The sequence below is a fragment of the Pleuronectes platessa genome, chromosome 9 (assembly GCF_947347685.1).
Source record: "Pleuronectes platessa chromosome 9, fPlePla1.1, whole genome shotgun sequence".
Taxonomy (NCBI): Eukaryota; Metazoa; Chordata; class Actinopteri; order Pleuronectiformes; family Pleuronectidae; genus Pleuronectes; species Pleuronectes platessa.
Window position 1 is genome coordinate 18,090,580 of NC_070634.1, and position 17,774 is coordinate 18,108,353.

General features: G+C 42.6%; 2 protein-coding genes across 2 annotated transcripts in view; one reads left to right on the plus strand and one right to left on the minus strand.

Moving 5' to 3' along the window:
• The window catches only part of rnf13 (ring finger protein 13), a 36,174-nt gene extending 31,972 nt beyond the window's left edge, over window positions 1-4,202 (plus strand). Inside the window, exons 9-10 of the mRNA XM_053430781.1 lie at window positions 2,147-2,227; window positions 2,781-4,202. Of these exons, the coding sequence (XP_053286756.1) occupies window positions 2,147-2,227; window positions 2,781-3,157 (458 nt within the window). The 3' untranslated portion in view covers window positions 3,158-4,202. The remainder of the gene's footprint in view (window positions 1-2,146; window positions 2,228-2,780) is intronic.
• Window positions 4,203-5,069: 867 nt separating this feature from the next.
• On the minus strand, window positions 5,070-13,641 carry pfn2b (profilin 2b). Its single transcript, XM_053430782.1, is given in 5 exon segments — window positions 5,070-6,966; window positions 9,696-9,888; window positions 13,258-13,514; window positions 13,517-13,604; window positions 13,606-13,641. Coding segments are annotated over 5 exon segments (672 nt in total). The 3' UTR covers window positions 5,070-6,868.
• Between the last annotated feature and the right edge of the window lie 4,133 nt (window positions 13,642-17,774).

Here is a 17,774-nt window from a genome sequence, read left to right on the forward strand (position 1 = left end):
GTTACAGAGAGTTACAGCATCATGTGACTTTACACCCTTATTTTCTCCTTCAGCAAGTTAGTAGCTTTTGCTTCTTAGCCTCGCTGAATGTCATGAGAACCAACCCTCCTCTATCGAGTCGATGCCAAAATTCTGAACGTTTATTAGTTTTCTGCACTGAAGTACCGTAGATGCCATTGGTGGTGGAGATGCAGTTCTTCTGGGACCAACCAAGACAGCTTAACTCTACAAGCATGATAAGAGAGGAAGGCGTAGTAAACAATTACAACATGTGGAAGGGTGGGAAAGCGTGTGGGTGCAGTCATCGCCTTTATAAAAACAACATATCATCAACATTGGCTTTTTAAATGCATATTAGTCACCTTCATCACAAGTTTAAGTTAACTTACATATTGCACACTGACTAGATGGTGTGTGTGTGTGTGTGTGTGTGTGTGTGTGTGTGTGTGTGTGTGTGTGTGTGTGTGTGTGTGTGTGTGTGTGTGTGTGTGTGTGTGTGTGTGTGTGTGTGTGTGTGTGTGTGTGTGTGTGTGTGTGTGTGTGTGTGGCCTTGTTTCCATTTCAGTGATATTGTTACCAACAACTTAGTTTTGGGCGTTGTGACATCCCTTCTGTCACGACGTCCATGATACCAGGAGGAATCGTGTTGTCCTGTCATTTATATTCAAATACTAGATACACACTCCTTCCTGTGCATTATCTCTCCAGAGCAGTCCTAGTGTGCAGGATACCACGGGACATTCTTGTCCCTGCTTCTCTCAGAATAGCTCAGTAACCGTTAGTGCCACAGTTCAGCGTTTCCTGAGAATAAACTGGATCTGTGCCTGCGTAAACGTTTCCCTTCTCCCTCACCCCGACTGTCCAGCAGTGAGAGAGGGAGGAAAAGATGGGCGCCGCTCTGGAATAATGTCAGAAGGAAAGGAAGACGAGTGTTGAGCAGAATAAGAGACTCGAATTATCATTTTGGTGGAGTTTGGGAGCTGGGGTGGGGGGGACAGAACTGTAAGTGTGAAACAATGAGCAATGAGCTGAACATGTTACCTTGAGTTGAAGTTGCTGACGCTCTGAGGGGAAAGGAAGAGGAGGAGGGGCGGGAGAGCTGTGGTCGATGTGACTCCTCATCCTTATACGGTCACATGCAGCCCTGGCACGGACACAGTCGGGGGGGAAAACATGCTCATTTAGAGCTTACATAAACACACCAGCTCCACTCCCCTCTCTCTCCCCTCTCTCTCCCCCCTCCTCTCGGCCCGGGGAAGAGGAAGGGAAGGAAGAGAGGAGGAACGCTGTGGAATTTGAGAGCAAGTGCGTTGATACATTCCTGAGCTCTTCGTCCACAGGGACGCTTCACTCTCTGTAGCGTTAGGAAACGCAGCGCGGGCACTTTGGTTTAGTGATTTTACCTGCGGGCGGAGGTTTGGAAAAGTCCCAAAGAGTTTAAGGAAGTCCGACCTGTGAGGCAACCGAGGCGTCATGGATTCAACTGACGTCAGCGACCTTCTGAAAAAAGTACTAAAAACCACCTCCGCACACTCACAACCCAAGTTCTAAACTTTGTACATATTGGATCCGTTTAGTTTTGGTTTTTCATTTCATATTTTGTAAGGCTTTCTGTCGCCATCACCTAGGTGGGCTGCGTCTGCCTATACTTGACGTTGATTGGTTTGTGGACGGTCATGTGTTTACGTGTTGTCAGTTCGGTAGCTTGAAGACTTTCTGTTCGAATGGAGAAAATGACTGAAACTGGTCCATTAAAGTGTTTTCACATCGGAAACTGACCAAACCGTGGCTCGGTTTGATCCAGTCCGACTTCACCTCTTTAGGTCGGACTAACTTCTGGTCTGCTGGTGCGAGGCACTTTTCACACCCGTTGTTTGGTTCGGACCAAACTGAAAAGTCTTGAGATCTGCACCAAACAATGTACGAGTGAAAACGCCCTATGTCAAGCGTGTGAGGTCATAAGTTATGACCTTTATCAGCCCACATTTGCTGCATTACTCCTCATAACTGCACGGCTCATAGTGGATTATTGCACCTATAACAAAGCTTAACTCTTACTTTAACTTAACAGCTGTGAAGAGTCTCTTTGTCGTACCGTTACCTGACCTGAGTAAACTAATGCTCAGACGTCTTCTCTTCCACCCAGGGGACAGCTATGACGTCTGTGCCATCTGTCTGGACGAATACGAAGAAGGAGACAAACTCCGAGTCCTGCCATGTTCTCATGGTGAGTGAAACATGATGAGAAAGTACCTTGTGCTCCAAACGTCACTACGGGAAAATGATTTGATGCATATATACAGTCGGATTTACTAGTAGATGATTGCGGTCACAGTCGAAGGTGTGTTGATGCCATAGACAATCCTCTGATGTTTCCTTATTACATAAAACCTTTGAAGATCAAGTTTAATTCAAATCTTGGGTTAGGGTTACAATTTATTTTCATCTACACTTTATTTGCAGATGATTTTTGATTGTTTGACCAACACTTGATCAATCACTGATCATTAAAATGTCAGAAAATGTGAATAATGCCCAAATACACTGCTTAAGCCAAACTAGTGGCAAGAAATTCCTTGTTTTTCCCCAAGCTAAAGTCCTGTATTAAGTTATTTCACCATAAACTGACCATCAATGTAGTTAAGTGGCAATTAAGTAGTTGACTAACTTCTAGTCTTGGGGGTTGAAAGCACTTTATTTATTAACTGGCGGTGTAACGTTAAAATAAAACATTTGATTGTTCTTCGTCGGGAACACTAACGTTTCCTTGTCACGCTCAGCCTACCACAGTAAGTGTGTGGACCCCTGGCTGACCAAAACCAAGAAGACGTGTCCGGTGTGCAAGCAGAAGGTGGTCCCCTCGCAGGGCGACTCCGACTCAGACGAGGGGGAGAGCGGCCCCGACGAGAACGAGGAGGTGTCCGAGAGCACCCCGCTGCTGCGCTCCCTGGCCTCCACCAGCGCCCACTCCTTCGGGACCATGTCGGGGGCGTCGCGCTCGGAGCAGGACCAGGAGTCCTCCGAGTACGAGGACGACGAGCTGGACAGCAGCAGCAGCGACGAGGAGGCGACCCTGGAGACCGTGGTGGTGCAGATGCAGCAGCCCTGCTCCGAAGGCCTCGACCACGACCACGACCACGACCTGCCCCGAGCTTGACGGATTGTCGTTGGACCCAACTGGTCGATTAAACCCCCCCCCTCTCCATGTACCTCGCCCGCCCCCCCACCTCCAACCTCACAGCATCAGAGACTTAACTTGGGGGCACAAAACAGATTCATCTTCCGAGTTCTTCTGTCACTGCTTCAAATACATTGTAATGTAATTAATGAAATCTAAGTTTTATTTTTAACATGGTCATGGAACGTGCTGGTTTCCTCGTGTGACAGGACGTCAGTGAGTGCTTCTAAAGGGCTGTTTGACAGATTTGACAGATGGCTCCCATGTACAGTAGACTGTTATACTGTACACTGCTTAGTCATGAAAGAGTTCTAGCGATTAAATCACAAGAGAATAAGTCCTGATCATCCTTGACACAAAGCTCAGTAAAAGTACTGTGTATATATAAAGTATATATCACAATAAGTTTTATGTTTACCTTTGATTATCTCCTCTCTCGAATGTTTCAGGCGACCGGAAGGCTCATTATTGCACATACATGTTCTGCTAACTTGACAAACACTCTGAGGCGCTTTGCAGCATCCATTTTTTGTAAAACTGAATTTATCACTCAGTAACTATAGAAACATTAAGAGCCACAGCAATATGGTTTTGCCGTTTTTAATTTGCAGCCTGACGTATGAAGGAGCCTCGCTGCCGGTGTTTTGTGCCACGATTTCACATGTTACACTCGTTCAAAGTGTGAAGAGACACTTGAAGGACAACTGTGTCCTCTCCACGGCCTGTGGTGAACTTCTGGCTGCTCCAGACCAATCACTTCATCTAACACGAGCAGCTATTGGTAGATAGGCCTCGGAATAGGTGTTTAACGGATTTCTGTTTAATACTGTTTATAGTAAATATGCTTACATGTTTCTTTTGTCATTACATACTTTACATAACATGCTACACTTTTTTTTCATTGACGAATCCTGTTGCCTTTTTTCAGTTGATGTATTTTGTCTCGTCAGTGTTTATCTGCCCGCGTTTGTTGGTTCAATATGAATTCACTTCAATAAAATGAAAATGACACTTGACAAAGAAACTGTCCGTTTCATGGTGGTGATAAACTGACCCTCAAATACTTCAACTGCAGTTTTAAACATAAAATGGTTTCAAATTTTATTTTAATGCTTATTTATCTGCATTGTGTGGTGCCCAAAAAAAGAGCTAAGAATTAATTCAGAACTTTGTTTCTTCCCATTAATCATATAACAACTCCTAAGATTTATCTTGTGACCGTTTGGAGGGGCCCAACCTCTCGGTTGAGAGTAACTGACTTCAACTAGCCAATGGAACAGTAGAGTGGAAGTGTGATTTAAATGCAGGGCCTTAACCATTTATGAAGTACTTTTACTTAAGCAAAGTATCAGGATACTTCTATCACTGTTATCCATATGAAGTTTTATTATAGGTAAAAGTTTTTCCGAGGTGTGACTGAAACCAGCAGATGAGTAAGTGAAAGCACTGAAGTAGCTGTTAACCTGGAGCTGCTGTTAATGAACAACTGTGTCGAGTACACTATGAACCCAAACTGTAGTCTACATCACTGCTGATTATCTGAGCGCAGAACTTCCTTCATTTGTGCTTTTACTTTAATCCAGGATTCAGGTGGTTCCTGGTTTTACTGAGCAAAGTCAGGGCAGGTCTTTGTTCAGGATTTCTGCCAGTTTCAAAAAGTTACATTAGAGACCAGCTATGAATTCAACTTAAGTGAAGTACAATAAGTATTAAGGAATCTAGAATAATTTACGTTAAATCATCTTTAAGACCCTGTACTATTTTAATGTGTGACTCTGTGTTGAGGTTACAAGCGGCTAGCTTTAGCTATATATTTAACAGACCCATAAGAAACAAGTTCCTCTGAGCTACTCCTTTAAAGAGACGGAACAAAACGCCAGTAAACACTTGATCTGGTTGGAATAAATTTATTTGATCTTTCTGTAAACAAGGTGATAAATCAATTCATGGCATTTCTTGGTTTGATGCATATGAAATCAAATGCATTAAAAGAGACTGAATCCCAGATGTAAGAAAAGAAAAAAGTGGTGAGGAAAAAAAGGAAATGAACATAAATCAGCAAACACGGCTTGAAACAGGTTTTTTTTTAATGAGTACATATATCCCACAAGGCCTAAACAGTGGAGCTGAAGCTAGACAAAAAAGTAAAGACAACAAAAGTGCCAATGAAATGACTTTAGTGGACAGTGGGTAAAATCCATCTTACAACAGCAACAGATCTCTCTACATTATGGCACAGGATACACAGGATCTGCAGTTAAGTTTGCGACAAGACAACCATGAGCGTCTTTGTTCCAACCAATCCCATCCTCCATTGAGTGTCATGTCTACGTTTGAGCGTTTTTCTCAGTTGGACATTACAGTTAGCAGTACTGACCGAGGACAGACCGCGCGATACCCCAGAGCTCAGTTGACTATAGCGTAGAAGGCAATTTATTCCACAGTTTTGTAGTTGTCAACACAGCGTGGGTTTATACAAATGCAGTTTGTTTTCTGAACAAGCGTGAAAGAAAAAAAACATGAGAATTTACTTCAGATTCTCCCACCTTTACCTCCCCTGTAGCGTCAGAGTTTAACTATTACAATGTAGTACTGTCTGCTTAGTGTTTCCTTCATCAGAAAAAAAAAAAAAAAAAAAATAGTTAGCGGTCATCCTTCACATGGTTTAGAGCAATTGTATAAACACCCGAGCTTCGACTACACTTGGTCCTATAAAAAGAAAAGAATTCAAACTGGACATACTCCAGGTGGTTATATGCTGGGTTATCTACTGTCCGAAAAATGGCAGCCTTTCAAAATAAAACAAATAAAAAATATATTACAGGAGCTGGCAAACAAAAACAGATTTAAGTGCCTGAGCTGTTGTTACTGTGGAATGTCCATGGGTTTTAGTGTAGTTGGGGGGTGGGGTGATGTTGGGAGGAGAGGACAATCCCCCCCCCCCAAATAAACCCCTACATATTCAGGACAGAGCAGTGAATCTGAAGGAGGGAGGCTAGAGGACAGTTGAGTGGTGAAGAAGAGTCGTCTGTGAGGTTCGTTGAGCCACCTGTTTTGATGGATAAACAGTGCATGGGGGGGGAAGAGAAAGATAATGTTTGGCTGGAGTGTGGAGGGGTGGGGGACGACGGTGGACCGAGATATGCACGCAGTCTCCCCTCCCGGACATGATGTGGTGGCGTGGGGTAAAAAGGAAGACATGACGAGCTTGGTTACCGCTCAAGTGCTCCAATGGCGTTGGCTGCTCAGGGAGGGAGTGTGTGTGTGATCAGGCTTGGGGGGGTTAAGTTATGGGCACCGTGACAAAAAGGGAGAGAAAAATAAAAATAACTACTTCAATTTGACGCTTTCACTGTCAAGAGTGTTTGGCCAGAATTTATTTTTTTGCTGGTCTCGGTTAAGTACAGATTTGTCATGACAACCCGTTAGAAACATGCTCATCTATGGATCAACTTATATAGTGCTTTAAAGGGGGTAGAGGACACAGCACAGGTGTTGCTGGAGAAGAGAGGGGAGGTCGGGGGTAGAGGATAATGAAAAATAAACAGGGATAACAAATTGGGGAGGAGAGAAGGCAGAAGAAAAAAAAAAAAAGAAAAAACATGAGAAACTACCAACTAGGACTGGAAGTTGTGTGAAATGCAACAGGGTGGTTGGGGCGAGCTGCTAGGTGGCTGGGTACAGGCTGCTTTAGTATCCGGACTTCCTCAGGTACTCAGCCATCTGAAAAGCTTTCTTGTTGAGCTGCCCTCCATGGACACCTTCCTTCCCCATGACAAAAACCATTGCTGGAGTACACAAAAGGAAAAAAACAAACAATAAATGAACAGACATGGAGATTGCAGGGCTAGAAAGGAAAATACGTTTATTTATTGCCACCTCGCTAAATGTGGGGCTACACTGTGGAGGACAGAGTCCGCGCTGCGCTAGAAAAGCTCCTGGGATTTTTTGGTCAGGGGGAGAAAATGGACTTGACAGTAATTTGTTTTTTTTTCTGTTCTTTTAAAGTTTTGAATTTTTTTTGTTTGTCTTTTTGCTCGTTTTATTCTCTATCTCCCTCGACTACACCACTTAAGCTACGTCAAAACTAAACTAAAACCCTGAATCCCTCAAGTATTTGGCCATCGAGAATGCCTTCTTATTCAATCCGCCTCCATGGACCCCTTCTTTGCCCATTACCAAGACCAAGACTGAAAGAAAAAGAGACAGAAGGAACATTTAGAGCAGGTGTGAAGATCACACAAGTGAGAAGAGCACAGAGCCACAGGCAGCAGGCAGAGGAGGAGACAGTGACAACAGAGGACAACGGCACAACAAGCAGAGCAGAGGCATCAGTGCTGCTGGTGGAGGACATATCACACATTACAGTGTTCCTGCTCAGGTTAGGGTCCTATGGGACTTTATATTGATGCTGGCTTCTTAAATCTTCTTACTTTTCCTCTCCCTCTTTCACCTTGAGCTGCATCAACGTGTTCACCCTGGCCGAGTGTCGACATGTGACTGCACTTCCATCACCAGTAATTTCAATTTAAAAAGGAATCTGCAGTGTTACATGGTTACACTTATCTGCATATGGTGACTTTTTTTTAATAATTGCATTACAATTGGGTATTCAGAAAGTTGGTGCAGCAGTTGAATAAATAAAGGATGCAGGCAAAACTATAAACTCCCGCTAGGAATAAGTAAGGTTTGAACATTTTCTTCAACTCTTACAAGATGGAGTCAATTTTCAACATAGACATGTCGCTAAATGTACAAACTTAGAGCAAGATACTTTGTCTTAAAATCAGTTCTAGATTGTGAATGTTTCGCATAACTTGTCCCACTAAAATAGAAAACTCACTAATCAACTCAATATTTCAACAGAATCCCTGAAAAACGTAAACCATAATATCCCATTCAGTCTGCAAGTCCTGCATCTGGTCAGAAACCTAGAAAATCATCAGATGCCAAATCAGATAGGTAATTTAAATGTGGGTGTTAGAATCAAACAAAACCTGATCGCTTGTCTAAAGTGACGAGTTGTAGAACATCCCTGTGATGTGGTGTCTCAGTGCCTTTCTGCGCTTGAAGACCAGTCTATTGTTTCATATGACTAATCAATATGCACCAAGCCAGCAGCAAAGAATAAGACAGTAAAGCTTCTACAGACTACTAACAACCATCACTGATGCAGCAGACGTGGATACAGCAGCATGCCTGTGGTACCTCTCCTCAATACATGTAAGATCCTAAAGTGTGTGAACACGCAATTGACCAGGAGAAGAGTGGAAGCATGTGAGCAGGGGAATAGATTCATACTTTGTGGTTGGGTGGGGTGTTAAACAGGAAGGAGAAAGATGCATGCAGTTCATGAAGTGTTTTGAAAATCTTGGCCGTAAGAGAAAGCAAAGTTTATGTAGAATAGTCAGTTACAGCCTCACCTGTGGGCTTTAGTCGTGTCTGGGTAAAGTGGGGAGGGCGGGGCATTGGGGCCCATACAGGCAACATGAAAAATACCACAACTCTCAGGCAAGTCCCAAGATGGGACATTACTCCCAATTCTTTATCATCACACAAACTGCTACGAGATGTTATTAGGACTATCGTAAAAGGAGTATCACCCGAAAATCTCACATGTTATCATTTTGACCGTTTTTAAACCACTCTATGGTTTTCAATTACTGAGGAACTCAATTTATGAATCATATCAGAATTTTCATATTACGGGTAATAAAAGGAATATTGAGGTGTGTCAATGTCCGCTCTGCACATCATAAACCCTGGACCAGGTGTATTGCTGCTCTGAATTATAAGCATTCAGTTAATAAAGCTAATGCTAACTCATCAATTTGACCAGACACAGCTTTGCTGTTGAAATTTATGCCTAAAAAGGATCAAATGCAGGTTTAACTTTTAGCCCAAGTCTTGTTGCAATACATGGTAGTTTTAAAAAATGTCCAGGAACAAATCAGAACGAGTTAAATAGAAATATCTTAACAAATAGCATTAGAAAAGCTGGCACCATATAAGTCCAGACCCAGTTCACTAATAAATATTCACTGCAAGAGGGAAACTGCTAGAAAGGTTTGATATTTGTTTAACTACATAATGACTCCCTACAAACATTTAGGAAAGAAAATGTAAACTGTTTACAACTGACATTGTTGGCATGAGGGAAACTCCAAACATTGATTTTGAGGGAAATTGCCCTTTAAACCTCGATCCAACTGATCACTTACTATAACTTGACCTTCCGCTTTAAACCCTGCTTAAATATTTCTACACCTAAACTGGGATGCACTTGTTCCTCCCCCCCTCATCAATCAGTTGTTATTAAAGAGGTAATATCAAGTGTGTCAGATATTTTCACAGCTGTACTTGTCATATATTGAGGAAAGGTGCATTGAAGATCTATACCACATGCATGGACAACAAAAGGTATAAAAATATCTAGACTAATGGCACTATATTGAAGCAGGCTACGTGTAGCACTACTAAAACGGATGCTGCAAACAGCGCTGCATGGGTCACTCACCTTTGCCGGCTTTGCCTACAGAAACGTTGTATGTTGGCTCTCCGCCTTGACTCTTTGTCCGGATGTCCATTGTCCAGTCGCCATCAAGGTGGAGGCTGTCTCTGATTACGGAGCATTTTTTAACACCTAAGGTCATCCCACTGGTGAAGAATGCCTCTCGGTCCTTTCCTATTAGCACGTCAATTTCTTCAGGCTAAAAAAAAAAAAAAAGAGGGAGTAGCAAGAAGTCAGTACATGTTCATCTGTCAATCTTCAAGCAGAAAACAAATTTGGTCAAGACTCAATTCTCATTCATTACTAAATGAGGGCACTACAGCCTTTGGAAATGATTAAGTGCTATTCAAAATCAAATCCTCTGCGTTTTGTCTCAGCTCTAAAAAAAAAAAAAAATCTTTGTCCCCCACATAAACATCAACTCTGAAGTGTTATCAAAGTACCAGACACCCGCTTGAGATGATCTGAATGAGAATATTCCAGGAAGAAAGTTATGCTTCATTCCAACTCCAGTAACATTATTATTAGGCCATCTTTCAAGTTTAACCTCCTTCTACAAGTTGCATGTAACTTTGGTTGGGACTGGGTATGATTTAAAATGTGTTCCTCTGCCGGACCAGTCTATGACACTGCCCATCCGCCTGCTGCATATACGCAAAACTTTTAAGATGTTGTCTTTATGTTCTTTTAGACTAGAACTTTACAGAATACACAAATCCTTCAACTGAAAAAACTGACAGTGTTTTGCATATTGAGGGGCAGCCCCCCATAAGGAGTCAAGAGCCACTGGTGGGAGTGCCCGGGTGATCAGGGAGAAAAATATAGGAACAAACTTGAATGAATATCAATGTTATTCTTCTGACCTCAATGCAAAGCAATCGTCGATCCTTTATTAATTGCTTCCACAGTAATTGTTAATAATTTATGAAAATGCTAAGGCGTGGACTTGTTTTAAAGGGGGGAACACCAGAATGTACCACTGAACTAAGGCGCTATTTTCTCTGTGGGAGGGGCATGTGTGCACGCAAATGCCAGAGTAAGACATTCTGCAGTTTCTGCCGACTTTCTTCTAGTCTAAAATCAGTAGAATTCGATGTGTGAACACAGCAGGGGATATCGATTGGGGCTTTGTGTGACGCTTCCCACGTTCGAAAAAAAAGAGAGGAAAATGTCTCTGGGTGAAAAGGCGCTGACAAGACAGTTAAAGATGTCAAGAGTCTGTGGTGATAAGAGCTGACACCAGTGCGTGTGTTCACAGTGATCACATGATCTCTGCAGCACAGTTCATAAGTCACTTCCTGTCTCAGTGTGCTGCTCCACCTCATACCTGAATAATGCAGAGGATTTGATGTTGCTGTGAACGTCTGAACAGAAAACCTCCAGATTTGACCTGCAGGTCCCGTCAGTAAACAGCTATAAAATGCATCAGTCTGAAACAGCTGTAGGTAACTTAAGAGTCAAACGTACCGCTAAGACGTAAAAGCAGGTACAATGTAGGTCTAATAAGAAATAGGGCAGCATGGTGTGATTGAGTGCTAAGGCTAGAATTAAGTACTTCACAGAAGTGCTTCTAAAGTAAAGAAAGTTGACTTTCAATTACAGAAATAGCCCAAAGTTCTCAAATGCATTAGTTTATTGCGTTAAATATATAACTTTAGCTTCATTGGCCCAAAAAAATATGAATGAGTCTTAATGGGTTAAAAGGTGCAACTTGTAGATTTCCCCCAAATCTTAATAATTTGGTGTGAATGGCTGTTGCTAATTAGTTTTGACATAGATTAGCCAGGACTTGCTGAGAGACATGTGCTGCCTCTATTATCCAGTGAAATCTCAGAGGCCCACTGCTGCCGACGACAAAAAAAACTCTGAAACTTTCTTTAAAGTCGGACCACTGTCTACATTCCACTTTATGATCTCTGCAGTTTACCAGAAATGTGTATAAAATGTATTTGACCACAACTGAAAAAACAGGTTTAACGAGACCGAGGTCTTTTCTTTCATTGAACCAATATGCAGAACAAAAGGCGTCGCCCGTCAACTCAAGAAGTGCACAATCATGGCACACACACACGAAACCAGACAAAAACTCACACACGCTCATGTGAACGTTAGCATGACGGCTAGCTCCGTGTCTGGGCCTGGACACACACACAGTTGTTCCTATCAGTTGTCTGACCCCCTAAATGGAACTTGCAATGGAATTACACACACCATGTGTTCAACCTCTCATCCAAAAGCAAATTAATATTTAAGCCACCGTGGTCTGCTAGAGCTATTAGCATGCAGGTAGCTAGCTGCAAGTAGAGCTTTTATACACATTGGACCTCCCCCCCCGAAAAATACCCCTATAATGTCCATGTGCTGAGTCCTCGGGGGACATCGATACACACGCATAAGCCCCGGGAGGACACTCCCAAGTACCGTTAGCCAGCAGCGGCTCACCCGCCTGTGGCACGGGTCAGGGACGCGTTCATTCCAAATAACGACACGCTTATTACATCCACGTGATTTATACATTCACCCAACGTTTAAAATCCCTGACCAACAATTTTATTTAACAGACAAAATGGAGGCTCGATGAATTACCGTGGACGATTGCTTAAACCAAGCAGTTATTTGCAGACATTAGCCCGCACGCTGTCATCGATTCGCGTCTGACCGCTCAGCCTCAGCAGACGTTATGAAACCGAGAGTGTAAATGTCGGGACTGCGGCCGCACATGTCCGCCGAGGACCAGGCGGCTCGATTAGCCTCCGTGAACAAAATGAATAAGAAACCGGGAGTATAGCCGCCATCTTGGAAAATAAGGGGCGGTAGCGGCAGTGGGATTCAAGGAAGCCGAATGGGAAGAAAAAAACATCTGACACCGACCCCGGGCCGGACAGCACGCCGGGGGAACGTGTGCGCTCCGTCCACTCTTCTGCGCTATTGGCGTTAGCTGTTACCGATTCTCCAGCGAGAGAGACCGGCCTGATTTGAGCTAACAGTCAGCTGGAGGGCTCATGTTCATATTAACCCACGGTGCTAGCAGAGGGCCTGGTCTGTGTGAATCAGTGATTACTGACAATAACATGGTCTGGAAATAAATGACTATAATAAGGAAGTATTTAACTCTAGGTGTTTTAAGACTGGATTCCAGAAAGTGGCTTGGCGTTCCGGTCGGTCACAGGCGAACTCGGCCGGTAAACGCTAGCCAGCTTGCTAGCCATGCTAAGATAGCCCCTTTAGCTCGGGTTCGCGGTACCGGTACCACGGGCTCGGGTTCACTACAACAACCTTCTCCTGTAGCCATTTCTACATGGTGGATATAAAAAAAGAGATTATGTGTTACAGTGAATGGAACGAGGGAAAAGAGGTCAGGAAGGTGATAGATTAAATCGCAGCAGTGCAGACGTGCCGATGCATCCTGTGTGAAACCACCGGATACCATGTGTACCACACTCGCCTTGTCCCCATTCAACAAGGCCCGGCTATGCAGACAAGCGCACCGGCGTGCACGATGTCCATCTCTTCCCCCCCACCTTGTGACCCCAGACAGCAGATAACGGACACACAGATGCATACTGACCGTTATGTTGGCAAATGTACCGCCGACAAACGATGCCCAGACGTATTTGGCGTCCGTGTACCCAACAATGGCCGCGTCCTGACAGCTGCCGTCAGCCATCAGGTTGTCCACGTAGCTTTGCCAGGACATGTTGAAGAAATTAGTTCTAGGATGAAGCTGGTGCGTCGGGTCACAAAACGTCTCTCTGGCGACGAGGACACTGAGAGGAAGCGGAATTTATCGGTGGTCTAACGGGCCTCCAGCAAGTAAAACACCCCGGCTCCGTCACGTCCCGGCTTTCTTCTGGTCTCAGCAACGAAGAGGAGTCGCTGCGATCGGACAGGCGCTTGGGTGTAGTCCCCGCTAAAATCCCTCCGCCTGGGTCGTCGTTCGCCGCGCTGCCATTGCAACATATAATTCGCCGCGGAGGAATACATCACGCTCTATCACGATAGCAACAAAGCGAGACGGACTATTTTTTTCTCTCCGGTGCATCAAAAATCTGCTTTTTTTTAAAACATAAAATCATCTATATTTTCTCATTAAAATGTGTATTGTATTACTGTCAACCCGTTTAAAACAGATTAATACCAGTCCAGCAGAATTGAGTTATGGTTTTAGACTATGATTTTCTTATGAAAGCAACTGTTGCAAGATTTTTCATTATAAGGTCTGTGAAATAGATTTGTACGATTAGTTTTTCTATCTCATGATGATCTCTGAAGTTAACATAAGCTGCCTTCTCTTTTGTTAGATCTCAATTTTCACGTCACAATGCAGTTTGATCCAGTTCTTGATTTAAGATGCATGTGTTTGCTACAGGCCATTTTCATCAGCTGGCCCAATTCTTCCTTCAGTGTTAGCCAAGTCATTACTATTTATGGTTGATTGGTCATATGACAGATTTAAAATAGTTGGTATCACTGCATCTTGAACGGGGTTTGAAAAAGGGAGAGAAAAGGGTCAATAGGTCATGACAGTGCCTGCTGCTGTAACTTAGTGAAGACTTAATATGGCAGGAATGGAAATTCTATCTAACAAATATTAATTGAAAACTATGCTAGTTCGGGAAATTCTTCAAGGCTGTCAAGCTTATCACTATGTCTTCATCTTGTATGTTTACAATTTAAGCAGAGCTCATAACATGAATAAACAACATGGATGGGGTGTCGTATATTTTATTTACGCCCTGTACTTCAATTTTAGTTTGGGATACTACTTTATAATGTAAAGTTATATCAAGTGTCACTAAACTGATTAATACCTTTTTCATGAATATACATTTGATATTCCTTCAAGAGAAAAGCCATGTCCTCGTCCACCGGTGTCATAAAAACCCAGTTCTCAGCTATAGATAAAGAAGCATGCGTCGGCATGCATCAGCACACAAATTATAACCTTTCCCTTCTAAGGACATTAATGTTTTTATCTTCATATGTTTGTTATTTTTTATAGTTGTTTTTTGCACTTTACAGTGTTTACAGCACAGGTGACATGTTATTGCTTTAGATAACCAAAATAAAACAAAAACCTCAGAAATTTAAATAAATGAACAGTACCGGTGCACTAAAATAGTGTAAACAATATTGATATGATAAAACCACTATTCATTAAGGAATCACCAACATAAACAAACTATGATGTATACTACATAAAACCACAATATTTCCAAGCTTATTGTGGAGTCCATTAATAAATACTACTAAAGAACTTGGCTGCGTTACTTCTGGAACAAGATCATATCCTTCAGTGATGATGAGGTTCAAATAATAGTGCAGCAGCCTGCTCAAGGGCACATCAGTAGTACTCCATATTTACATGTGTCAGTGGTGGGATCAAACCAGAGACTTTTATGGGACCATGTCATAGCACGAGACCTCCGTTCACTGTATGTCTGTTTTTGTTTGCTCCATGGAAACCATTAGTCAGGTGATCACATGACGTTTTATGATCTTCTATCGCTTTGTCTGTTTCCAACTTCAGTTTATACTGAAAAATGAAGCTGTTATCTAAAATAATTAATTTCACATGTCTCAAAAAAGCTGCAGCGTTCTTCTCTTATGTTGGTAATTAATGATTTGGATGAATATTCAGGGACATTTGCTTTCACCTTAAAAGTTCACAGGCTCCTTTTTCCACTGTACGCATCCTGGTTCACAATATATTCAGTCTCACACATTCACACTTTTCAGGTGAACAAGAACGAATACAGTTGAAACACTTTGCTCAAAGGCATATCAGCTGCAGTTAACAAGAAGTGAGTGAGGAGCATTAATCAGTGACTCAGGGAGCTTTAGTCGTTCACCTGCATGTTCACTGCATGTCATCCTTTAACCCTTTCTATCTCTCTCTCCCCTTTTGCTGTCATTATAGAAGGGAAATTACCCCAAAAACTTTTAACAAGTTATCATAAGTGTGAAACACAACAATTGCAATAAAAATGTCTGAGCTTTAGAGTCAGGTCATATTGCTAGATCCTCCAGGGATTAGGTTTTTAACACACAACTAACTTCACCTGGGTCGAGACGCCCTGCATCATGTGACACATTTGTCTTAATTCAGAAGCTTCCAGTGAATTCTCTCCCTCTCCTTCTCTCTCCCTTAGAAAAGTTATTCATTGACCAAGCTGCAGGAAGTGAACAGTAACACTTGTCCATCAGCTGACCACACCCATTCTCTATTCTCCCATTGGATGCCGTCAGTTTCCATGGCCACCTCTGTTTTGCACTTCGGCTCTGTCAAAATAGCAGTGCTCTCACACACAGAGCCGAACCACACCGCCTGCTCATGAGTCATGGAGATACAGAGAAGAATCAAAGCTTAAACTAAAACGGACCTGTTTAGATTCAATGAACTGGAAACATACCAACCCTAAAGTTGTCAGTGCTAAAGAGAAAGAGGTCAGGAAAGGGAACACTCTGACTTTACCACCTCGCAGTGCTGCCTCAGGGATTTACAACTTGAGGTGCATGTTGCCCTGCAGAACATTGAGCTTTTTTAGTGCCTCCACATGCAAACATTTCTAATGAAGTACCAAACAAAGAAGTTAAAGGTTTTGACGGCAGCAAAATCTGTGCTGACAGACAGTGTTGTTAATCCTTGTGGCCTGTGTCCCCATAAAACCAGACTCGCATAGTTGTAAACACATGTCACAGCTGCATATGCAGGATGGCGAAGAGTTCAACAAAGAAATACCTTGCAAATTTTTCCGGCGGTTTGATATGATAAATAATTGGAGGAAGACATTAGGCTGAAATGTTTATTAATTCCGACTGAAATCAGCTGAATGTTATTAAAAATAGGTCACAAATATAAAGTTTCACTCTGAAAATCATTGAGAGTATACGGAATAACAGTTGCTTCATACAAATTTTCCTCAAATAGGGGTTGAATATGTGTCTTTTCAGTGGAATAATACACATTCAAGTGTTTCCTATACAGCAGGATTAAGTATGTGAGGTTAACTCAGTACAATCCACATCATTATGTGTGATGTAATGAAGGAACAAGTCACCTCCCTCAAAGGTGCGGCTCATACATGTGTTTAAATAGTGTCTGGACAACAACTGAGACTTTGAGGGGATATCAGGGACGTGGCTGGACTTTCATGGAATCTGTTGATTTTACCATTTTATTATCTTTTTTTAAAGCAAAAACTGAAAATCACAAAATGTATCCTTATAATTCCTCTTAAATGTTCAACTTATTTGACATTACTCTGTGGTCCTCCTTCTCCAAGGCCAGTGTCTTATCCAGAGACTAATAAATAATGAGTAGAAAGAGTAGAATAAGCTTATAATTTTGCGTTGGTCAATATTAAAAGCAGACACAAGCAAAGAGGTCAAAGGTCAGAGCCACAGCTGCCTGACAGGGATTGAAGTTCCTGTGGTTATTAGCCTGTGGACCTCATTTGAACCGTGACGCTGCAGGAGGCTGTTCTTTGTCTTTCACAGCCTGAACAAAATTCAGGCCATTTTTTCACCCCAATTGAGCAAAATTATTAATTCATGACCCTGGTTCGCTCTCTATCTTGCGTATCAGTGGAGGATGAAGTGGACCTATTTTTAACTGTAGCCGGTATAGGTCGATATGGTGCATATTTGATAAGATGTATCTTTAAATAAACATACTTCCTTGGGGTATATATGAACAAGGGTTTGCTTGCATGATTTCAGCATACATTTTTAATTTCATACATTTGTATCTGTTTTGAGTATTCTGAGCTCACTGCAACAGAAAAGGATCAGTGATGGGTTTTTTTTAACCGATGTCAGAGCTAATACAGAGGAACTCTGGGCACAGGCACTAGTGTTACTGGTGGTTTCACAGAACAAATCCCCAAAAACTGACCATGACTCAAAGGAAGCCCAGCTTTTCTTTGTCATTCCCTCCATGTGTAGCTTGGGCACAGTGCATTAAATATTGAGCAGCAGCAGGTATGGAAGATGGAAGACGGAGCAGTGGCGCTGCTCTGTTCCTGGAAAGAGTCTCTCCAGGTCCCAGGCCCCGTCACACACACACAAAGGGAATCAATAGTT